At 37.7% G+C, this 25,076-nt stretch overlaps 2 protein-coding genes across 5 annotated transcripts in view; both read left to right on the forward strand.

Annotated features, from left to right (window-relative positions):
• The first annotated feature begins 1,093 nt into the window (after window positions 1-1,093).
• spint1a (serine peptidase inhibitor, Kunitz type 1 a) lies at window positions 1,094-9,294 on the forward strand. Its single transcript, XM_041971880.1, has 10 exons — window positions 1,094-1,834; window positions 2,307-2,464; window positions 2,574-2,715; window positions 4,599-4,766; window positions 5,525-5,569; window positions 5,949-6,077; window positions 6,194-6,244; window positions 6,356-6,526; window positions 7,987-8,046; window positions 8,324-9,294. Exons 1-10 carry the CDS (start codon window positions 1,423-1,425, stop codon window positions 8,503-8,505), a joined length of 1,518 nt encoding a protein of 505 aa, XP_041827814.1. The 5' UTR covers window positions 1,094-1,422; the 3' UTR covers window positions 8,506-9,294.
• A 3,156-nt stretch (window positions 9,295-12,450) lies between these two features.
• Window positions 12,451-25,076, forward strand: part of LOC121630962 (pleckstrin homology domain-containing family G member 3) — a 31,695-nt gene continuing 19,069 nt past the window's right edge. For 3 of the 4 annotated variants that reach the window (XM_041971530.1, XM_041971531.1, XM_041971533.1), the window contains exons 1-2: window positions 12,451-12,631; window positions 18,611-18,678. In XM_041971530.1, the coding sequence (XP_041827464.1) occupies window positions 18,630-18,678 (49 nt within the window). In that variant the 5' untranslated portion in view covers window positions 12,451-12,631; window positions 18,611-18,629. The remainder of the gene's footprint in view (window positions 12,632-18,610; window positions 18,679-25,076) is intronic. The other variant, XM_041971532.1, reaches the window with a different exon arrangement.

The following is a 25,076-nucleotide window of genomic DNA, read 5'->3' on the forward strand; positions in this document are numbered from 1 at the left end:
GGGTTAAAAGATGGAAACTCAGTCAGGAAGCTGAGAAGTTTATGGATATGAACTTTGTTTGTTCCAAAATGGGACTAATTATATTTCAGCCTTAATCTTTAAAACAATAAATCTGCATGTTATTATTTTAGTGACCATTCCTGGTTCTCCTCAGGCGTTAGGCTCATCTGTTGTCTTATGACTCATCTCATACTCTAATGTAATGACTCACTTCATGATTCAGCTCAGTATCACTACAGTTATAAAAATGGAATTACAGATCCTGTGAATTTACACAATATTTTAATTTTTACACAGTATATAAGTGTGAATGAGCCAAAAAGCTTCTTTTTTTTTTTTTTTTTACAAATAAGCTGGTCAGCCTCAGTCCTGTTATCAGCTGTTGGTTCGGTCACACTGCCACCTACTGGATTAAAGTGAACATGAAAAGTCCTGAACAGAAACCTGAAAAATAATGTGCTGGATGACTACTGTATATCAGTGGCTTATTCAGGAAATTTTTAATGGTATGGCCAAGATAAGACAGAAGTTTGTATGGGTTGGTAAATGAATAGATGTCATTAAATGCAATGTCAGCAGGATCTTTGTTAACATTGGGTTGATTCAGTGTGTAAAATAAATGTATTAAAACAGCTTTAAGTTCCTTCCAATATATACAACTGTGTTTACAGATTTTTACAAATATTATACAAGATTTGAACTTTCAAAATGTTGATTTATTTATTTATATATATTTTTTAAGTTACAAAAACAAAAGCATCCATCCATATTGCACACGCTGGTCATCCACATGCACCTAACATTTGTTGTTGCCTTCTATCATTCATTCAGAAAACACTAATATTGTGATTTTAAAATATAGTTATTTTATTTTATTGCAGTGGCTTCAGATATTCAACATATAAGTGAAGTGTCGTTTATTATTTTGTTTACTTGTGCCATTCATTATCTTCTGACAACTCTGAATATAATCCTTTAACAGAAAGCCCACGCAATGACCAACTTCGGTTTTATATTCACAACTGTCCCTTTACTTGTTTTGTTTGAGGCCTCCGTCACACAACAGCCAGAAGGGAGTGGCATGAGGAGTGGAATTTCACTTCCTGTATTTCTTAGGTGAGTCACCTGAGTAAAGCCGTGAATTGCTTAGGTTTTTGTCGATATTGGAGTTTCAAAGGCCTTGAGATCAGTCTGTATTATTTCTTTGGAATTATTGAACCCATCTGGATGAATATCAGGAAGTGTTCCTTTAGTTTTCCTTCACTTTTATGAGGACTGTCTGTTGATAGGGAGGATTTCATTTTGCTGCATAATACTTTATAATAGTGGACTAACTGGTATTTATTTCTGGATTTTACTTCTCCGTCATTGCAAGTGACCTCTAGATTTTGTTGGGGAAGGAACTTTTCCAGGACTTTTATAATGAATGTATTTATTCAAGGACAAGCAGGGGCGTCTGCGCTCCTGTTCCTTTTGGTCTTTGTGAACTCCACCGCCGGCCAGGAGCTCGGTGAGAAATGTTTGGCTAAATTCCGCCAAGGCAAGGACGACTTTGTACTCGATGCCGATGGATCGGTGAAAGACGGGGCCACGTTCCTTTCTGCGCCGAAACTAGAGCGAGACAGAGACTGTTTGACCGCCTGCTGCAAGCAGCCGCGCTGCAATGTCGCCTTCATGGAACGAGGAGACGAGGAAGGTTTAATCCAGTCCTGCTTTCTGTTTGACTGTCTGTATAAGCAGAAATACGCCTGCCGCTTTGTCCGGAAGAAAGGATTCATTAATTATATAATGGAATCCATTTATGAGCGCTATCGTGACGGGAATGCCACCCCAAGTAAGAAAACACACAGAATATATATATATATATATATATATATATACACACACACACACACACATTGGACATCTTTTGAGAGGCAAAACGGTTAAATTTAAGTTTCCCTTAGTCTACCTGACTTAGGAAACATGATTATTGCACTTGCAATTTTTTGGATCAGACAAAATAGTTCAAATATGTTTCTGTCAAGATTTTCATGTTCACATAAAGTTGTTGTTTTTTTGTTTTTAATTTTTTTTTTTTTTTTTTTTTTTTTTTTTTTTTTTTTTTTTAACTGCTGAAGCCCAATTTGTGATGAAGATATTTGAGGCCATAGATTGAGGGCAGAAACCTTCAGTTTTTCATGTCCACACATGCTTGGGAATTATGGGCTTGATACACCCTCTGGTTTCTCATTGTCACTGGGTTTTGCAGATACTTTTGTTTGCTATCTATAAATTTGATAAATCCTAATCTCCTATCCCTACAGATGAAACTGACAATCCACCAGTGGCTAACGCAGGCCCAGACCGAGTGGTCCAGCCTCATGACAGTGTGACACTGAATGGCATCCAGAGCACTGATGACAATGAGATTGGCTCGTACAACTGGCAGATCATTGGAGATTATCCATACGTTTTGATAGAGGTGAGAAAGCAACAACAATGAATACCTGATCTTTCTAGAGTTCAGTTGGAGAAAACGTCTAAGTCATTCAAGTATTGATAAATACGCTTTGCCATTTCATCCTTTGCAGAAAACCACTTTTGCTGATCAGATTATTGTTTCCAATCTGACGTCAGGGACTTACAAGTTCCAGCTGACTGTCACAGACAACATCGGTCAGTCAGACTCAACGACAATTACCGTCATGGTCCTCACCCAAGCGCAATCTGAGCGTAAGTATCCACACTGAAGAAATAGAAATTGCCTGGCTCTTTACCATACTTAGAACATATTGATTTATGCAGAGTATCAGCTTTATGCTGTTATTTGGTCGTCCTGTATATGAGTCTCATATTTTAAGCTGTAAATGACATCTTAAACCAGAGTTAGCTGACATAAATCTGTTTATATTTTAAAATGAATAAACCACGAGAATGGGTGGGTGGGGTATGTGGCATAAAAACTGAGTTTCATTTGTAATGATTCATGTGTGCGCTTGTTTGTATTCGTTAATTCACCTTTAGCTCATTCAAGTCACTTCCTTTGTGTTTGATGTTGAAACATACCTGTAGGTATGACGTGATGATGACTCTCATCTTGAAAAAGAAAACATTTAGAATTCTTTAAATTCTTTCCTTAAAGATATCCGTCTCTGGAAAAGTTGTGACAGGTGTTTTACTGCAAGCTTTCTGGTTAACTGGGTTCTTTAATTTCTAAAGAACCCAGTTTGTCAGTCTTCCTGACTTTTTGGGGGGGAGGAGACGGAGTGCATGAGTTCCATGTTAGTTGTTATGAAACCTGTCTTGACATGCCCAGCTTGCTAACCAAATGAGAAAACGATAAGACATTAGATAAATGGATTTTATAAAGGAATGTGGAAGCAAAGACAACAATCCCTGTCAGGGCACAGTGCTTGGAAAGATGCCATCCTTATTTTGATATGAACTATCCTAGTTGCTTCCTGTGAAACACTTGGGCTCAGAATACAGAAGGGAGTAGTGTTGGGGTTTTTTTTCTTCCTTTTAAACTGGTCCTCTGATACCACTTCTCCACCCCAGCTCAACAAAACCTGCCAGTCTGGTTTCAGTTTACACTAACAAGACTTCCGTCAATCCCTCTGAATCCATGAAAAGTGACTTAAAGAAGTTAACTTTAATCTTTTTAAATAACACTTTCTTTTGTCTGTATCTGTATTTTTATGTTGTTAGTTGATTTAATCCAAGAAAAGACTTTTAACCCTGTAGGTCTATTACCCATTAACAGCTTGAATCCTGGGCAGTGAGAAGAATGTGCTGTAGTGGGATATACCAGATCATTGCAATGTCAGTGCCATGAAAATAAATGACTCAAATATCAACTGACATGAATGACGTAACGGGAACATAAGAACTTTTTAACAAAAGAAGAGTTTACACTTCCCTAAATAAATTTGTTGTGGCTGCATTTCTTTGTGAAGCATGTTTTATCAACCACAAGCAGACAGCCGACAAAAGCTTCTCTAAGCTGATTGGATGTTGAAACGCATCACTAAAGTTCTTATTCCTTAGTTAGGTTTCCTTGTGGTTAGGTATTTCTCATGCGTGATCTCGTTTGTTCACAAAAAGGAAGTTATTTTAAACCTTCAAGAAAATGGCACTAAGTCTGGTACAATGTATGAGACAAACTATTAACTGGTTTGTATTTAAAACAAGTGCAACGTTGAGTGTTTCATCAGATCACCTGATGTGCATTCAACTAGAGCACTAGATTCTGTCATCGCTTATTTTTCTATTATTTCTCACTTCGCTGAAACTGATGACATGAAATTATTTGCATTTAAACTTTTCCCAGTTTTCCCCAGTTGTAAAAACTCTATGATTTCCCTTTTAAATTCACAAAGAAACATAATTCAGGCACCTGGTGATTTTTAGATTAGAACAGAACAGCTTTGTTAATCCCGAGATCAGCAGAAATCGATAAACAATTTGTTTTGTTTGTGTGTGTGTGTGTGTGTGTGTGTGTGTGTGTGTGTGTGTGTGTGAAAGCTCATATTTGAGATGTTCAGATGTCTGTGTACCAGTAAGTAAGATGAGCATTTTTAATTACGACTCTTATCTTTCATTTTGCATCCCATCAGATCACTGTATGGTTCCGGTGAAACCTGGACCATGTCGCGGTTCTTATCCTCGCTGGCATTACAACGCTGCTTCAGGGAAATGCGAGAAGTTCAGTTACGGGGGCTGCAAGCCGAATCTCAACAATTATCTCTCAGAAGAAGAGTGTACCAATGCTTGTGATGGCACAGGTATTTCTTCTCTTTGCTTATGTTATTGGATTTTCTCATTGTGCTTTCCTATAAGCTGTTTGTATGAAACTGAGATTTATAGGTAAGTATAAGGACTTACACTGTCCAGACTTTATGTACTTGGATGGTTAGCCATTCTTCTTTTTGGCTTAAAGCAACACTGCTGAACTTTTACAAGTTTTTGCACTTTGGCACCCCCTAATAAAAGCCAGTTTTGCATCCATCTTGCACCCCTTCTCTTCTCTGAGCTCCCTTCAGTGAATAAAAGTCAGCCCAATGTCGATTCTTGCTCTGTTACTTTCTTTCTTTCTTCACTTCTTTTGATAAGGGCTTTTCTTTCTTTTCTTCACTTCTTCAGATAATAGCCTCTTTGGTTTCTGTTCTGAATCAGTCAAACAATCAGTGTGTTAATATCCAGTTGCTAGTGTGTGACACGGTACCGTAAAGCAAAACGCAGCTGTCGCGTGATGCTCCAGGCTGGAACACAAAGCTGCAACAATATCCAACATTAATGTGTTGAATCTTAGCTTTCAGTGTAGTAGGTTAACAAAAGAAATATCATCTACTGATATTTATAACCACTGCATGTGAAATTGTTTAGCATCTATGTTATTGCATAACTGAGTATTTTTAAAGTCAGCTGTGTTCTTATCCTACTACTCATGGTCTTGATATTGTCAGCAATGAACCAACACCTCTTATTCACTCAAAATGACATCCATTTAAAAAAAAACTCCTTTTGGTTGTTTTTCTTTCAGAAAAAAGTGGTGGAACTAGTAGAGGTTTGCTTATTCCATCTGAAGGTCAGTATATTCTGTCAGGTAGTGAAACTGTAATTATTCTCACACAGCATCTTTGTCTTCTTGTATTTGTCTGAATCTGACATAAAAAAAAAAGAATATCAGGTACTGAAACTGCTACTTGTGTTCTCAGCCTTGTGATTTCATAGTTTTGTGAAACAAACTTCCTAGTTCTTCTTTAAACAACAAACAGTGAACCAACTGAGGTGACTTGTGAAAATGTTTTAACTGATGTGGTGTTGCTGTTAGCAACAGACCAGGAAGAGGTTTCCTGATCCAGCTTTAGTGGAAAAACTTTACAGTTAAAATCAATAATCAACTGTATTAATCAGTTACAAACACTAAAAATGACAGTTTCTCCTCTGTTTGTGTGTTATATAAGAAAAATGTGGTGTTGAGTGCACCGCAGAACAGTTCAGCTGTGCCAATGGTTGCTGTCTGGATGCAGGACTGGAGTGCGACTCAGTTGAACAGTGTGGCGATGGGTCAGACGAGCATAAATGCGACTACTGTAAGCACCGACCGTACAAATCACATTGGATTATCATACTAACTGATGGAATATTAATGAACCTGATTCAATGTTTGAGAGCCATGCTAACATGGTTTATGTCCCATGTCCGTCAGTGAACAAGAAGTTTCGATTTCTGCTGGCTATTCCACTGGATGAAAACAAAGGTAATTGGAACTCAAAATATGTTGTTGCTGCTGATAATTTCTGCTTATCAGTGCAGATTTATGCTATTTTAATGACCTGTTCTTACCTTATGGCATATTGATTGTTCACAGTACGCTGCACAGAGACCCCTGACACAGGAAACTGCAGAGAAACTTACTCCAAGTGGTACTACGACCCTTTTTCACAGAAATGCATCCGCTTCAACTATGGTGGCTGTGGGGGAAATGAGAACAGGTTTGACGATCAGGAGACCTGTAAGAACTTTTGTCGTAATGTAACAGGTGAGTTATTTATTTTAAGAAGAACCTTAAACTTTAGTCCTTTTTGTTATTGCCTCTAAATAAAATTAAAACAAAAGTAAGCACTGGGACATCAGCTTTTTATACCCAACAATAAACATTAAGCTAATGGCATAAATATGTAAAGTAAATAAAGAATATTTTTACTTTAGTGTAGTTTTTCAGGTAGATATTGTGCCAAAAGGAATTAAGACTGTAAATAGCTACAAATGCCATTTTTATTTTAGAAATTGATCAAATGTCTGTGTGCAAGGGGGAGTCTTTGCAGGTGGTGATGAATTTTATCTGAGCTGAAAAGTCAAAGTTTTGTTGTGCCATCCAAAAGTTTTTATTTCAGTTTGATTATAAAAATGCAGATATCCAAAGGTGTGATGTGTCTATGAGAAAGTCATTGTTAATTGAAGTGTCTGACTGAGCTCAGATACAAAATAAATACCAAAAACATTGTAGCATTCTGATGGTGAAGCTTGAGCGATTATTTCTGACTATTTATTAACAGGAAGAAGCAGGTTGCTGCTGGCTGTAACATACGCTTCTGTGTTTTCACAAATTTTTGAATAAAATTTTTAGATTTTGCTAACAGTATTTTATGCACAGTAATGAGGCTGATTTTAGTGGTGAGCAGTAAAAAAAGATTTACTATAAAAATAAAAAATAAAACCCTAACAGCACAAAATCAATAATTATATTTTTGTACTAGTTACATAATAATGTGACATAATGGGGCATGTTTTTTTTTTGTCCTAAAAAGTGAGGACATCACCAGTGACTTGCCATTTAAAGGACTGAAATCATGAAAATTCCTTGAGTGTTGTATAGTTTTGAGCCGGGCTGAAGTTTTCAAGAAATCTATGCCCCCCAGAAAAGGAGAGAAATATTGATCTGTAAAGTTTTAAAGTACTTCTTAGGAAGTGAACATTTTTGTCTGTAAAGACTTAAAAGGGTAGTAAATTAAACTGCTGCCTGAGAGTTAATAATGAGAATTTACTTTGGAAGTAAAGACTACTGCACTGGCAAATATAGAAATCTTTTTTGGCACGGCAAAGCAGCTGTGCCTAGGGCACCCAAATGCCTTGCAGCAGCCCTGATTTTTAACCTTATATGTGCTGCCTTCTTAAGAGGTGGCAAGAGCCGGTCAGTACAAGTCCAGCAGGCATAGCTAAGGGGCAGGAGATTGTCAAAAGTTGATTAAAACAGAACTGAATGTCAGATAAATCCAAATAAACATTAATTTTGTTGACTGCATGCAAATATTAAAGTGTTTGTTCACATGTAACACTTGAATTTTGTGCCAGTTAAGTTAATAGCTTCTGCTGTTCTCGTGTTGAAGTAATACGTGTTTATGTTTAGGAAATGATGACAGTCCTTGTTTTGTGTTGCTCATGTACAAAATTTGCCATGTTAAAATTCTAAATAAAAATCCTGTATTTTCTCTTTCTCAGAGGGTGATGTTTTTCTAAGAAAGGAAGAAATTGAAAGAAGTGTGTCTGACAGCCATACAGGTATATTATCCTTTATTTCTTGTCTTCTTTTTGTTTTTCTTTATTCTAGACCTTGACAGTCCTAAACTAAATTTAAATATAGTTGACAAATTAAAGGAAAATAAAGTGCTTGCAAAGTGTTTGACTTTCTCTCTGTGGTGCCTATATCACATATATATGATGCTTGTTAAGCACAGCTCACTGAATTGCTCAGAGCAGTGTTTCATATAACTGTCTACTTTGCAGTTATTCCCATACTGCCTTTGAACCATCACCTTTACTCTTCTTTATTGCACAGGTATTGTAGCGATAGCTGTTCTCCTGGGTTTATGCATTTTAATCCTCCTCATCCTCCTGGGCTACTTCTACATGAAGGGAAGGAGGTCTAAGCAACACCAACGTGTGCCCATCAACGCCCCAGTTACTACTTCAGCGGGCAGAGAGCGGCTGGTGTATAACAGCACCACTAAACCCATATGACTGAAGTTGTATCATACACTGAGCAAAGTCAGACAGATGATAGAAGTCTGTCCTTGAGTGCTGTAGGAGATGTTTGTTTTTCCTATTTAGTCCTATGGATGTGTTTTTAAAAGTGTTGTAAGCCGAGTGCAGAGAACTTTCACTGATAAATATGTGATGTCTTGTGTATTGAAGCTGTGGATCAGTGAGTTTGTGAATGATAGTTTGCCCTCAGGTTAAAAGGGAGAGGATTGTCTAAGTAGATTATCCATCCATTTAGGTATTTTCTTATTTTATAACTGCTTTTTCTTCCACTAAATTTAGTCAGTTATTCATTTACTGTTTTTCTTGAAAAAAAGATAAATTTACCATCAAACCTGGGGACCGTGTTGGCCCTTTACATCACAGTGTAAGTCTAACATCTTTTTGCATTTTCTTCCAATCAAATTTTAACAAGTGTTGTAAACGTTTTAGATAAAATTGACCCTTTTTTAATATTTTGGGATCTTGCAAGCTTCTTCACTCAGATTTCTTTTTAAGATGCCCTTTCATCTCTTGTTACATACACCTTTTGGATTTCGCACATATACATATTGTTGTACATAGGCTCTGAATTTGAAAAAAGTCATGTTTTTTCTTTAGTTATATTTTTGAGTTTTATTTTCAACAACAAGCATAAAATCTTATAGAATACGTATTAACTCTTTCTTTTTAAAATTCATTGTTTTAAACTTCTTACATTTGTACATGTGAGCTGAAGTGTTTTCCTTTAACTTTATGATGTTCATACTGAATAAAAATATAAACTCATTTACTTGGGAATGTCTTGTCTTACACAAGAGTTGGTCCTGTTTAAACATGTTGGTAAAGTTTCTGTTTTTGCACATTTACACTGACTCAATCTCCTCTTCCTCTTGGATTATATACATTCAGAGTTTTCACTGTTTTTTTGTGTTATTTATTGTGTCTAAGCATGATCTTTAGTTTGCTGTTCAGACTTTTTAACTGGTTGTAGTGAGCCACACTACAACCTGCTGCAGTTGGATCTGTACCATAATGCTCCAGAGACACTTGACACTTTCAGCCTCACAGGAAAGGGAGCGTAATTCACTCTAATACATAAAACCTACTCAAGCTTCTCAATAATATTACAAGTGGCTTAGCGCTTGTAGGTCTTTTTTTAGTTTTATTTATATTCTTTTTTTACTACATTTTTTTACCACTGTTTTCAATGTGTTACCTTATATGGGATTGTTTTTGTTTTTGTAAGAAAGTCTTTGTTGTGAGGTTTTAAATTCCTAACAAATTTTAAAGTTCAGCGGGACACCCGGCCGTGGACAAAAATAGTTCTCCCCTAAAAAAAAAAAAAAAAAACCTGCTATTTAGAAAAAATTATTACAATTAAACTTTTTTTGCTCAAATTGCAAAATCAACTTTACCCTTAAAAAAGTTAATAAATATTTGTTCAAATCACTTTAATTATGTTTTCCATATAATGCATGTTAAGGTTATGGAAATTTTATTTAAATATCAGAATCAAGGGGTTTTGTTGTTGTTGTTTTTTGTTTGTTTTTTTTTTTACTAATTTTTAGTATGTTTAAGACTGATTTTAAAAAAAAGAGCTCCAAAAAATACCTTTTTATGGAAAATAACTCGGTTTAAGTGTTGTTTTTTTCCATAATAGTGACATCATGTCATTAAATAGCCATTTAAGGGGTTGAAATAATTTGAATAACCACATATTTAATATTCTTTATTAAGACTAAAATTAATTGAAAGATTAATGTGATTAAAGGGATGTTTTTATAGCAGTTTTTGGGAGAAAACTGAATCAGACAATGAAAAGTAATATCCTATTGTGGGATAAAATGAACTTTTTGACCACAACTGCCAGTAGCAGGTGGAGCTGGAATCAGGCGCTGAGCATCGCTTTATTAATACAGCAGGTAAACATGGAGATGGCATTATGCGGGGATATTTTCCTGCAAGATGAACTGGGGTGATTTTTGAATGTAGAATTTATTTAAGCAATGCTGAATGCAAACTTTTTCCAGAGTACATTTGGCATTTTCATCTCAATATGACCAAAACCGAAAGACTGACGCTGTCAGGAAAACCAAAAAATGTCAGCAAAGGTTTACATTGACCCACACCCAGAGAGAACTGAAAATAGTTGCACATGAACATTTCTAGTCTAGGCTTGTTGAGGAGGTTAAAGAATTCTGACAAAGGAATGGATAGATGTTAAGATCACCTACAAGAAGACCCACTATTGTGTGGCTAATGCTACAAAGGCTTGAATCAAGTAATAATGAAGAGGATGCGTTTGTTTTAATTAATTTATTTATTTATTTATTTATTTATTATTTTCCCAGGCAGACACTTGAGATCCAGTTATCTGTTTAACAAGCATGGACTGACCAACATCGCAGCAGTAACACAAATGGGGGGTGGGGAGTACATTACACAATACCTAACAATATTAAAACACAGTTTTTTTTATTAAACTTGTCATGAAAATGCCTGATTACAAAAAAATTAAAAAAAAATAAAAATCCTGGAAAAATGTCAACTAAAATAAAGTGATATTTTCTGAATGTGTATTCACTAAGGAAAACTGGTAAGCAATTTTAAGAACAAATAAATAAATAAGTACATAAATGAAAAAGGGAATCAAGCTTTGTGCTAATTTCCACCTGCTATCCCTGGACAGGTAGTTGTTAAAACATATAACAATAACAATTATTGCATGTTAATTATAAATAAATAATAATATTTTATAACAATTAACTCTGTTACAGAAGAGAAACAGGTTTTTATCTGTCAAGCTACACTGAATCTTTAGTTTCTGATGTAGGCTACTTGGTTTATGTTTAGTCTGTAAATCTATTGCCTCTAGTAGCATAAGTGAAAGGGAACTTCACTGCACAGCAAGGTGTTCCTTAAAGGGTGGAGACTGAACACATATCTCTGATAATATTCTATTGAGTTTCTTTTAATCATGCCAGCTGCCTTACATCCCACAATTGCCATCAATATTACCAGTAGATGGCGATATAGGTCAATCAACGGGGTTTTTTAGGGCTTTAATTAGAGTAAACCCTCTCGTCAGTCATGAAATTAAAAAAGTTCATCCAGACACTGGAATAGTCTTCTAGCATCGTTCGGCATGTTGCCTTCTCCTGCTTTCTGTCTTTGGGATCACGAGATGATTCTCAGGCGGACCACAAGGAGAAAGGGGGGTCGTGCAAAGCAAAAGCGCCTAACATAAATTAGCTAGTATCAATAGAGCGACTGAAGCCATCCTTTGTGAGCACCCCATTTTACTGAGCAGACCCTCATAAATATAATTTGCAGGGTTACAATTTATTATCTTTCACAAGACTGTCATTGTTTTGCTTTGCATGGGTGCAAGTGAGAATACTTTGTGGAAAGAAAAAAACTAACATTTTGTTTGCTCTGAACAACTTTGCTCTTAATAAAAAATAATGACCAAACTTTGCATTCCAAATGTTATAATGTGGGAACACCTCTGACACCAAGCAGTTGCCTGTCAAAAACAGGCGTTTCTTTGTTGCGTTCATATTGTCTCGTAAATTAGAAAACATTTAATAAATTTGTTCGTCTGTCCCCCAAACAACATTTTTGCAATAAATAAATAAATAAAAGGGAATATTATTATTTTCCACTCTTTTGTTGTTGGTTTATGTAGTAACATTTTGCCGTTGCTGATAAGTGATAATCCGTTAGTAAAATAACGAAAACACCTCTCTTTTGACATCTAGAAAGTAAGCAATAAGGGATTATGAGTAAAATAGACGTAATTCTTAATACTAACTAGTCAAGATGAGCTAGCCCCGAAAAACATTCACTCATGTCTTGTTCAATGCAATTAAAGTGGTAGTCTCCATACTTCCGAGGGGAAGTGAACACATCATTAGTTCTTAGCAGTTCTCCAAAGATGCAGTCGTGTTTGGTTGTTGGACGCAGTGTGAGTTGATGACTTGCGGTGAGATGTGTGTCTGAGCGGCATGTACCATGTGAAAACAAGAAACTAAGGGAATAGATTCGACATTTTCACCAAGAAACCAGAGAAAATTTTAACTGCTGATCGTGGCCGTCGGAAGGAAAGAAGTTGGAGAATTTGGTACGTTTACTGGTCTTTACAACTTTATCCAATCTAAGTTTAGTTAGAGAAGCTACACGTTTGAGGTTGTTTTACCTTTGTTGTTGTGTCTTTATTTATAATGTGTTATTTATTTATTTTTATTTTTTAAGTCTGCTGAGAATCACTGGGAATTTTGTTATTTCTGCTTTGCGCGTCTTTCATTGCTCGTTAATTCTCACTTTAAGGAAACGGAATTAAAATGACAGATTTGGTTCCTTTGCTCGGATGTATTTTTTTATATAACGAATTCTCAAAATAATTAGCTTTGAATCTGAAACCTTGTGTAAAACTATCCCTCGAGGGGAACTCCTCTTTAAACTCCTCTTGGAGTCAGATTTTAGCTGCATTTCTGGAGTTGTGGGCAGTGTGCTGGAGTTTCAGTCAGATAAGTTCTGTTTGTCTTTGCGGCAAAACGCTTTCGCATGAATGAACTTTGATCAGCTGCTGCAGTGAACATTTTCTAAATTATTTTTCAGGGAATGAGATTTTCCACATCGACAGTAAGGTTAGACTAATCTTGTGAGGGGAAAAAATTAACCATCATTTCCCATTTCCTCTTATCCTGCATCACATTCCTCCCCCATGGTGCCCACACTGGCCCCAGCAAGTCTAATTGTTTGTTCTAATGAGCGCCCCAGTGAGACACAGTGAGGTTTTTAAATGCAGGTCAGTAATTCTCCCCACCAGCAGTTGCAGAAGAATGGGATAAAAATCAATCAATTACTGCTGAAAAGTTCCATCTTGTGCTTCTTTGACCTCACTTGACCTTTCACACAATGACGTCTCGACTTTATTTCTGATAAATGTTATCCTGGTGCAATGAACAGCGCTCTCTTTTAGGTGGTCCAGACAGGAAGCTGCACAAGTGTGTCTTGGATATCAGAGCCGGCCTCCTGTTCTTTCTTCCAGAGTCTGGGTATGCTACAGCTATGATTTAAAAAAATAAAATAAAATAAAAATACCAGAGCTGCAAAATGTAAGTGTGGCTGAATCTTTGGAGATCTATGATTTTAAAACTTTGCATAAAAGCTTTTAAGCCACCTTCTTTGCCATGAAGTGGATGTTCGGTGTTGTTTTGAGGTAGAGTTTTGGTGGATCCAGATCCCATTTCAGCTGTTACAACCTACAGCTGGAGTTTCACCATGAGAATTAAAGGTTGACTTTAAACACAACTTGCCAACATTGTGTTTTTGTAAAAAATGGAGAGTTAGTGCCATATTTTTTTGTTTTTCTCTTTCTTTCTTTTTTCATTCCAAACACGCCGGCGGAGACCTTGCAAAGGTGTGAAGAAACTTTTTGCAAGTAAATGTGGTGTAATGTACCTTTAAATGGGCTCACAGGTTCTATTTGAAGGCTTGTCTAATTTTACCCAGCAGTCCTGTCCTCTTCTCTGTCCTCTCCCCTCCAAGCTCTGCAGCACATTATGGAGGACTGTTTACCTTCTGGTTGTTTACCATTTATAATTTTGAAAAGTTTGAAGTCTTCGCTTGTCATTTACACACTCAGATGGCACTTGCCAACCCCCCTTGCCAGGTATGCATTCTTGCTTTTATTTGTCATTCTAGAGAGGGAGGTGAAAAGAGCATTTTTTCCCCTTTCACAGCAGTGGGAAACAATTATTCTCCCATTAAGAGGCATTTTGGCTGCTGGAGTTTACATGTACCATATGGGCTAAACTCTTCAGAATGCACTGTGGGTGTTCGTTTAGATGGATTACTTATCACTGCGTTTTAACAGCATGCTCAGAAGTGCAGCGGATGAAAACTAGAGCCTTATATATCGTGTCTCTGTGAGAGTTAGGGCAGCGTCTTTTGTTGAGGTTTTGGATTTGATTGAGATGAAGAGTGGCCATCAGCATGTATTGTCTTCTCCGGTGAATGAGAAGCTGTTGATCTCTTAAAGCCTGTGTGTCACAGGCCAATCTGCAGGAATAACGTGGGAAAAGAAGGGCTGAAAGGCCTTTTTGAGGCTGTTTTCTGCAGGAGTAGACTGTGTACAAGGGCAACAGAGAGGTCATGCAAGGTAAATATGTTGTGATATAATAAAAACTTTGTCTCAGTTAGCCTTTTAGGACTCTGAAAAATCCTGGGTCCAGGTTAGATTTTTATTTGTTCTGAACATAAACATCCGTCTCAACTGACAATGTCTTAAAGAAATCCAACTCACCACGACTGGCTAAAGAGATCCCAGGACACTTATGTCATACTTCCAGTGTCCCATGGGCCTTGTTGGGGTAGACGCTTTAGGCATCATAATGTGGTAGGTCTGTGACTGTGAGAGAGAAGAACTTTGTACTAATTTTAATTCGTCCTCCTCCTCCAATGTGTTCCCTTTTTGGATTTGGATGCTCAGTCCAACCTATGCTATTGGTTGAGTGCACTGTCACTTTCTAGATTTTTTTTTTGTTTTATATTGTTAAGCAACATGATTTAAATGCAAATGCAGTCAATTTATTGACAAGCAATGAGATAATTAAACATTTTTCATTAACTTTATTAATAGCTTTATTTAGTGAACAACGATCTGAAGTGAAAGGTTAACCAGCAGCGTTGGAGTTTTCCTGTTTCTCTTGAAAACATTTTGACCCAACTTCTCTGGGTCCCTGTTCAACTTTGAGAGGAAGTGCTCTCTCAGCAAACAATCAAAGAGGAATAATATAATGTAAATGACTAAATGTTCAAAATGTGACTATGCTACACAGTGATGCGTGGGGCACAAACATGCAGCAAGTATTTTGCATGGGTCGATGGAAACCTGGACAGTCTGTGGAAGCTTTATTGGAAGTGCATCATTTGCAGACTGGTAATAGTTTGCATTGTCAAAATCGTTATTTTAATCTCTCACTGTCTCAGGCATGCTTGGTATGCTTGCAGCTTAGAGCCCACACATGAAGTTAACATAATTATATGAACAGGTGTATTCAGAAACTCTATCTGAAATGGCCAGAACATCATCTGTCAAGACGTACAGTTTCAGGAAGCCTTTACTGATCCTCAGTCCATTTATCTGAGTGTGTTTCTGTTAGAGTTGTGGTGAAATTTATTTGCAAGATACAGGAGAAAAAGGCATCTTGAAGAAAAAAAAAAAGTTAGCAATTTTCTGTTGTTCAATATGCATGGCAAATATCTTGCAACACTAAACCAATTATATCTGTTGTAATACGGCCCTGTATGTGACTTTGATATTGGATATCAATGGAACTGCAAAATATTTGCCTTTCTAAACATCCACATCTTTGTAACAAATTGCCCACACTTTCTATTGATAATCTTTAAGGTGCCAAGCTGTATGCAAGGTTTTCGGCTTGTTTTGACTTGTCTGTGAGCCTTCCTGAAGAGACACAGAAAGTAGCATGTCTCCATAAGAGGAGAAGTAGTGTTTTCCTCTGTAGACATGTTCATTTCTTTCAGTTCTCTCAGAGCCTCGACTTGCAGACAGTCATCACCCCCAGAGGACACTATGACATATCAAGCCAAATAACTTGGTTTAGGCTATGCACTGCATAGTTTGTAGGTGTTAAGCTTACCATACTTGTTGTAATGACTTTCTTTAAATTTCCGCTTTATTCACATGAGTGATGTATCTTGGCCAACATCTTCTCTCCCCTAATCATCTGTTTGTTTTGCTTAAAGGCAGGAATTCAGGCTCTGAGTGCCTGGATCAGTGTAAATTACATTTATCAGCTCATCTGAAGAAATGATCCATTGTAGGTCTTTCTTTTAATAACCATCAGATTGGCTCTCCTGGCATCTGTCTTCAATTAAGGGGCAAGTTGCAGATTCCCATGTGGGGGGTTCATGATGTGGGTAATGCAGTCATCAGCTGTGGGAACCAAATGCTCTCCATTTGTGTGAAATGGCATTTAGTTCAAACACAGGTGGTCACCCTGGCATGAATGTAAAGCTTGTATGTAATGTTTTCTTTAGGATTTAAAGTTTGAACATGCCCCCTCCTTAGGTAAACAAGGGCTTGAAATTGCCATATGTTGCAAGTAGTAGCTTTAGGCTGATGAGTTATGATTGTTGAATTTTGTTTAAAGGTTTCACTTTCTTATAAGTACCTTATCATGTCTAGATGTCTCTATCCACATAATATTTCTATACCCACCAATAGCTTTTCATAAGCAATTGGAAAAGCGTTACTAAGACCCAGACGTCTATGTCGTATGTAGGTTTTAGCCCATTATTCCCAGCCCAGCCTCTCATTGACCAAAAACAGATTAGCATAGTTTTGGTCTGGTCATTAGGCGGGGTTAGCTCAGAGGTCATAGTGGGTAACATTATCAGAGGAATTTATTAGGTCACTGTTCACTGCCCCTCAGCATCAGCCCTTCTCCTGCATGCTTCAAGAGCTAACCTCTCGCTTAAAAATCTATTAACCAAGCTTGATCAAAAACTTCTGACTCCCAAGTTTCAGATGCATAAGGAATATCATAACAGAGCAACAGTTAAAACTGAACATAACGCAGAGTCTACAGAGTATGTTATGGTCTTTGGTCAACAGCAAGTCAGTTGACTGTATATTCAACACTAGGAAAAATGAATTAAAATTGTGATCTTTGCTGGACTTTACAGCAAAGATCACAAGTTTCAGGACACACTGTGCCTTTTGTGGTGAAGAAGTTGCCCAACCATACACACTTTTGTAAACGTCTTGTTTTGTTTTCTTTATTTTATTTACATTATGCCTGAATTCTTGCTCATGCATCCCATTTCAGCAGCATGGTTCCAACAAACAGAAACACATCTGTTTCGTAGTAGCCTGCAGCTGCACAAGAGAACTTGAAGAAAGTAAAAATGAAGAGCTAGATTTTATTTAGACAGTATAGAAAGATTTTAAATGATTTTTTAAGCCCTTGTATTGTGCTTTGATTTAGGCATTTAGTAAGTTTTCTTGGGCAGGCTTTACAAGCTTTACTTTAGTCCATGTTGGAGCTACAAATACTTCAGAGTGAAGCTGTGATCTAACGTACATATCCAGCTCTGTGACTTTGTCCTTGCATTCCTGCACATCTTAATTGGAGAACCTCCTGGCAGTGGGCTCGGTTTGGCCTTGCCTGGCTTGGCTGTCAGCTCGGCACAGTGGCCAGCAGATGCAATAGGAACAATTCCCATCTTAATCCCCGAAGAATTCCTGCTCCTCTGATCTAGCTGGCCCAAGAATGTGATGTTTGAAAGGGCCTGAGGCTCACCGGGAATCACAGAGGGACAAGTTCTCATGCACTACATTAATTTGCTGTAAGGAGACGAAGAAGCGGTGATGTGTGAAACTGGCAGCTCAGAGGCTTCAAGGGGACACAGCTCATCATTAAGAAAACCACAGTCTGGCATAAGCAATTAGGATATATGCCACTAACAGTGAACATGATCTGACTATATGATTACTGGTATTGAGGGGTTTGTTTTGATGTGGCTTAGACTGCTCAACAAATTCTTACAACCAAACAAGTAGAAGTAAAGCATTTGGCTCCCTTGTTAATTCCTCAGCAGCTTAGTGTAGAATACAGTCATATTTTTAGTAGTGACTAAAACCATTTTTGAGGCATATATTAAATAATGATGCATGGTTTAAAAGTATAGTACTCAAATGACTGTCTCAAATATTTTAACACATACTTTGTGCTCATCCAGTGTCAGGTTGGACTCATTCCTGTCCTTTCTGGATTGCTTATTCCCAGCTCATGTCACAGTTGTCTCTACAAACCTCAATCCTGACTTCGCTATGCATTAGTAAGTTGGCAGGCCTGAGCCAACACAGAGCAGTGAGCAGTGGAATGGGGAGAATTTCCCTTTTATATAAGACCTGTGTTAACTGTGTCTGGTCAAGTGAGAAAGATGAGTCAGATGACAAAATAATTACATAGTTAAGAACACAATCCAGCAAAAATGATAAACTTTACTCCTTTATGTTTACCCTAAGTCTGGTTTATGTCTGAACATTTATGTTTTCTTTTGTCAGCTCCAGAGGTCTGCGTGTCATGCCAGAGGGGTCCCATTCTGCTCTCCACCAGGGCCCAATGGGGGAAGGTAAAAAAAAAAAAAATAGCACTTTTATATTTCATATGACCTCTGCTCTCTTTATTACTTTCAGTAAACTCATCATTTTTATGATAAAGAGATTTAATAGGCGAGTTCATTCCTGCTGCTATATCTGATTATTCAGGACAGTGTGCTAATGCAGCACACCGTCTGCAGCAGGGCTAAAGGGAAAAATGCTGGAAAAGGAAGAAAATAGGAAATGTAGAGGCTTTGAGAGGCAAGCTGAAAGAGCAATGAACTCCCCTCCTACACTCCCGGCTGGCAGAGAGGCTCTTTGTGTAGCTGTGGAGCTCAGCCAATCCACTTCATACGACTGAAACCCCTGAACACATGCATGCCTTGGCAAAATGTGTCAGAATCTCTGACTGGTTAGCCTAGCCAGTGGCTCTGACCTTGTGTGCTGGGGGGCGGGACTTAAATTACATATTATTTTAGTGTTTATTATCTTCAGTTGTACAGCCCCTGCTTTGACACAGGCCCTCTTTGTATCTGTTTGCCTGCTCTGTCCTTTAATTCACCACCACCGCCTCCTCCTCTTCTATCTACTGAACACGTTTGGCACTAGTCTTCCACTTTGGCTGATGAATACCGATGTGTCAATGGTTGCCTTTTTCCCCCCAACACCAGTCCCTTTGCTTCAGCATTGATCATGGGGGGGACTTTTGGCTAAAGGACACGTGTGCCACCCTCATGTAAATTTGTGTCGTTTTTCTCAAAAGGCCACTCTGCACCAGATAAGTGTTACTACAGCTCGTTTTCAGATCGTAAGCCTGGACAAAATCACCTTGGCAGACAGCACATTCACTGGAAGCTGAAACGTTCTCAGACCAATTTGCTTATAAACCAGTTGGAGTGTGGCTGACCCAGCTCCCTTGCTGTGGATGGATGCTAATTCAGTGGCAGAGCTGCTGGTAAAGTGCTATCTGTGTGAGGTGATGGTTAGATGTGGATGTGCTGTAAGTTTATAGGCAAAAAACACTGTAAGCTAAGATGATCCATCTTATCTATTAGTGTATTTACTCCACTGTTTGTGCTTTGATTGTTTTCCCAGAGAAGTTTGATGATGGAAATCTACGTAACACCCCTCACATGATCCATTAAAGCTGAATGTTCATCTCAACAATGGAATGTGGACCTATTATCCTCACAACCAACATGCGAAGTATATATACATTTAAAAATGCAAATTTATTCCAATGCTGTCAATCCAATGACGATGGCTTAACCAGGCATTAACAGACCTGAGGCTGCATGAAAGAGCTCTCAAAGATAAGAGTTCTTTCTGACCTACTTAACCCCAAACAGGAATGTAGCTGCGTGTGCAGAATGTACAGATTTAAAGGGGTTTGGGGGGACGGATGGATCATCTCCATTCACTGCAGCTTTTCCAGACCAGTGGGCATAGGGTTGTGGACATAGATCAATGATGGCAGGGATGGCTGCATCTCTGAGTGGGCTTGTTAAGGGAGCCTCTGGAGTGGAACTTTTTCTCTGCTTAATCGCCTATAGCATTAATCACATGCACCCCTAGGTGAGAGACTGCAGTGACTCTTGTTCAAGAAAGATTTGAAGTCATGCACCGACACTCACTGAAGCTCATAACAGCCCCATGTCTTGTGTGTTGACAGTGTTGTTCTGCTGTGGTAATTGTTTATGTAAGTTTAATTTTGTAACCTACAGGCTGTTGTAATTTTAATTTATACTGCATGTCATTCTTTCACTCTTGCTCCCATATCCATTTCAAAAGAAATAATTTCAATGTAAATTATTTTACAGCTTCCTACAATAGCATTCCTCCTGTAGAGCTCTTCTGGTGGATTACCCATATTAGTTACAGCCTCTTAGCTTTGGCTGTTCGATGGCCTCTTAAAAACGTATTTGAATCTATAAAATTCTTCGTCGTCTTCCTCTATGACTCACACCAATCAGTGGATATTTTGTAAACAAGTATGCCCTTTATTAAATACTCGTCAGACAGATTGCTAGTGTTGAGGTCCATTTTTATTATGTAATTCTGCTTCTTAAGATTTATTAGAGCATGAGAAAAGCTTATACTTGCTCTGTGTTTAGTTATGGACAAAAAGGCAGACAGAACCAAGTGTCAAGTATTTCTAATTTTTCATTTAACTTTAATCAATAGTAAGATTAAAAAACCCACTACACAGCATATAACACTGCATGTGATAAACAATGTTTTGTGTGAAGTCAGTAAAGTGTTCCTCCCTAAACATTTCCCTCCACACTTCACGCAGCTGTCCAGCCACCAGACTGTGTGGACTCTGCAGAGAGGCGCTAACGGGGCAGCTGTTTGGTTGTAGACTGTCAGATTGGTGGTAATATTTACAAGTGGCTCACACCTGAGGCCCCATAAGTGTGTGTTGTCCTGAGGAAATGAAGGTTTTGAATAGATTTAGCAAGGCTTGCTGTGTATGAGTGCTTGAAGAAATGTTGGCGAGTAGGTGGGTGGGGAAGAGAGTTTCCAACATGGATCATCAAATGCCTATGCACTGAGGTCAGCTGGCACGGCTGGATCCTTTTAAAATGCAGGTGTTGAGAACAGTGGAGTTTTAGATGATTAAATTAGATATTTTTAAGGATTTTTGTCCTGTCGGTCCTTTGAGTAATCTGCTCCTCGGAGACATGCCACTTGAATGTAGGTTAAGTGGGTTTCAACTGTCTTTCTGTCATTTCTTATGGTAAAAGCTTATAAGGCAGATTTTATATGCCTAACTAAGGCAGATGCTTTTGTTTCATATTAACTTTTCTTAGGAAGTATTTTTTCAGTATTGGACACTTATTCAAAGAAGGATCATTTGGAACAACTTGGTGTTTAACTGCTCTAAAAGAGAGTAATTTAGTTTCACTTTTAAGTTCCAGAATTCCCCCAAAACTTTCCTGCACAACAGTTTGACCTTGACTGTCAGTGAGGAATGTAGGTTGTGTTTGTGTGTGTATTGGTGGTCTGTTGTCCGCAGTGGTTTATTTACTGACCTTCAGGCTAATTATTAACACATTAAAGGCTCATTGTGGGGTCAAACACAGGTGTAAATCCACCATCTTGCATATTTAAAAGAATGTTTCAAGCTGAAAGCTCTTGAAATGACCTGATTTCCTCCCTCTGTCAAGGAGTGAGAAATCAATCCAGGCCATCGGTCTCAGTGTCTGATCACCAGTGTTCTGAACCATGCTGTTTGATAATAGCCTGTAAAGACTCCAGGACTAATCCTTGGAGGCACCCTCTATGTTCGTGCCTCATGCCCTCCTGAGGGGTGGCCATTCACCGTTGCCAGGTGGGGAGGAGTTTTTCCCTAAGGAGATCAGACCACCTCCCTGTCCCCAAACAGCCTCTGGGGGAGGTGCAAATTTCCAGAGGTTGTGAAGGGATGTAAAAAAAAAGGAAGTTCAGAATGGATCTTGAGTGGTGGAAAGATTTTATTAAGAAGTAGAGCAAAGCATGTTTTTTTTCTTTATCCCAGAGGAAAACAGGGTCACACACTACACTTGGCTCTGAGGGATCAGTTAACAGATAAGCAGTTGCCTCAAGATCTGGTCTTCAGTTAGATTTTTTTTCCTCCTGCCATGAAATTGAGCACACTAATTCAGCATGTTACAGCTGAGGACTTTCCACAATGTTACAAGTTCTGTTGTGCAAGGTTAATTATAGTGAGTCACAATCAAAATAATTACAATGTTCAGACATGATGAAGAAGACGGGTAAAAACACAATATTATGTTTGGACAGATCGTTGTCAAGGGAAGGAGGTTTGTGTGTGAAGCTGTAAACTTTTCTGAAGAAATTTGAGTTTTTGTGGATCAATCTTTAAGTACTAGCCTTTATAAATATAATATTTTCAAATAACCATCACTGATCTTCTGATGTTGGATCATTTCTGGAGAAATACAACAAGGTGACTTTAGATGTGATTCACTATCTACTTATTTCAGATAAATCATTTGATGCATGAGTCAGTATGAATCAAGTAGGAACGTCTGCGCAAAGGTTAAAAAACAGCAGGCAGGGGCATGTTTTTTTTTTTCTATGGGATGTTCTGTCCACTTTGCTGCCAGTCTTTCGTACCAGTATAGTTTTCTTTCTGCTCTCAGAAATAACTGTTTCAAATGACATATTGGTCACAAAAGAATATTTGGAGATTGTTTTTAAAAAGACAACCTATTTCAAATTATTTCTAAAACATTTTATTATCAGTTTTTCGTCTCCCAAGCGTTGCTTTAACTTCGGGATAATCATTTGCATGCTGAGCATAAATAAAGGCAGTGTTGTTCCTGTTTCTTTGCACTTGATTTGCTTAGAAAACAAGATAGACTCTGTGACACAGAAGGAGCTTTCTCAGTAACAGGATATTATCGTGAGAGAATTCAGAAATACACTTGATTTGCATTCCTACCAATTTCTGCTGAATTAGTTACACAGGTGTTTCTCTTTGGGATGCAGCTCTGCTATAACTTAGAGGTACCACTCATCCTTCATCATAAAAAGCTTAGTCACAGGAGTAGGAGGTTGGAAAGGTGATTCAGCAGTTTTCCTGACACATTGAGCCATCACATTGAGTCGTCTTGCTTCATTGGAAAAATCACTTTAATCTTAAGGTGTGAAAGAATTGATGCATTTAAACCCGAGGAGGTAATGACATAACTCTTTTAATTTACTTTGCTTTATAGAGATATTTTAAACATATTATTATTTCAGCTTCGCAAGGATTGTTATTATTTATTGTTAATGCTTGAAATGTTTCCATGGGGCGGATTGGAGCCTGCACTGTAATCTTCAACTGACTTTATTACCCTATTTTATGTCTCCACAGTTGCTCTCAGTCAAGCAAACACATTACGCAATGCTCGGCATAAAGAGATATTGAATCTGTCCATCTTGTCAAGCAAAAACATTTAAATACGTGGGGCACATGGATGTGGCAATTTTAGATGTCAGAGAAAAGAAAACTTTTGCTTGTCTTGCATAGCATTTGCATGGTTACCTGCATAGAGGCTAGTTTGCATGCACTGATCAGAAAAAGCGAGTCGCATCATCCCAGGGTTGTGCAACAACCATCGTCATGGCTGCATGCTGTGGCTTATCACAGAGAAGGTGGTAACTTTTAGCAGGAAGGAAGTGACGCATTAATATTCAGCAGTTATGTCAGTGAGAATTATTGCTAAACCATATTGTTTGATTTTGGTTTGGTTTTTTTTTGTTTCTTAGATATGTCTGTCATAGGAATGCCAAAAATTGTTTTTATGCAAGCCAGAAGTTTTTCTATATAAAGGAATGCTTTGTGTTGCAAATACCAACATTTTCAGACATGAAATCATCTGTTGTGTGTGATACAGCAGCTCTTTTTGAAAAGTTAATAACCAGGTGCTGGAGTGCTCATGTCAGTGCTTCTCTTCAGCTTTCAGACCATGCTATTAGTCTGCATGTCATTCATATAGCCGTGATGTCAGAGGCAGACAAATTTATGAACTGTTGGCATTGTTAACTGTCTGATAAGCTCAGACTGAAAAGGAAACAAAGGGTAGACTTAACATTGCCAGTTCTAGACTGATTACTCACCGAGCCCCTCTCTGTGCGTTTACTGATGAAACATAAGCATTTACCCTACATTCCTCACACTTGTTTCTCATCAAATCAGATTTTCTATTGTTTCATATGTTATTTAACTTTCTGTTTCTTTAACATTTGATTACCAGTTATATTATTTTACCAAAGAACTGATTCTTAGTTCTTTGGTAATGTTTTATTTTCCTTCTTTTCAAAAAAGGGAGGTCACACTTCTAGGATTAACACACCTTTGTGTGTAAATGTTAACCTTGGCCCATCAATGAGGAAAAAGGAATTTGAAGAATTACAATGAGGGATTGCCTTTTTTGTTTTGTTTTGTTTTTTTCTTGGAATTCTGATCATTTTGCTTTCAATACTGTGCTCAGTGCACAAATATCTAAGCCAATGTTCTGTGCTAATCTTAGAATTAGACTTGCTGATGGCTTTAAACAGATTTTGAAGGCGAACTGAGTGTTATTGGGTTACATGTGGTCAAAATACACTTCTCAAAACAATAAAGGGAACACTTAAACAACACATTTTGGATCTCAATTAATTAAATATTCCAGTTGAAAATCTTTATTCAAAACATAGTGGATTGTGTTAAGAACAAAATAACATAGGAATAATCAATGGAAATCAAAATCATGAAGGTCTGGATTTAGAATCATGCTCAAAATAAAAAGGGGAAAGATCAGATCGCAGGCTGACCCAACTTCTGTGGAAATTCCTCAAGGCAATTCAAAATGAGGTTCAGTGATGCGTGTGTGGCCTCCAGGTGCCTGTATGCAATCCCTACAATGTCTGGGCATGCTCCTGATGAGACCAC

The sequence above is a fragment of the Melanotaenia boesemani genome, chromosome 20, assembly GCF_017639745.1.
Source record: "Melanotaenia boesemani isolate fMelBoe1 chromosome 20, fMelBoe1.pri, whole genome shotgun sequence".
Taxonomy (NCBI): Eukaryota; Metazoa; Chordata; class Actinopteri; order Atheriniformes; family Melanotaeniidae; genus Melanotaenia; species Melanotaenia boesemani.

Coding starts and splice junctions, on each gene's coding strand:
- spint1a (XM_041971880.1), top strand. CDS start 1,423: ATGAATGTATTTATTCAAGGACAAGCAGGGGCGTCTGCGCTCCTGTTC. Junction 1,835..2,306: donor TGACGGGAATGCCACCCCAA/GTAAGAAAACAC, acceptor CTATCCCTACAG/ATGAAACTGACAATCCACCA. Junction 6,527..7,986: donor CTTTTGTCGTAATGTAACAG/GTGAGTTATTTA, acceptor TCTCTTTCTCAG/AGGGTGATGTTTTTCTAAGA.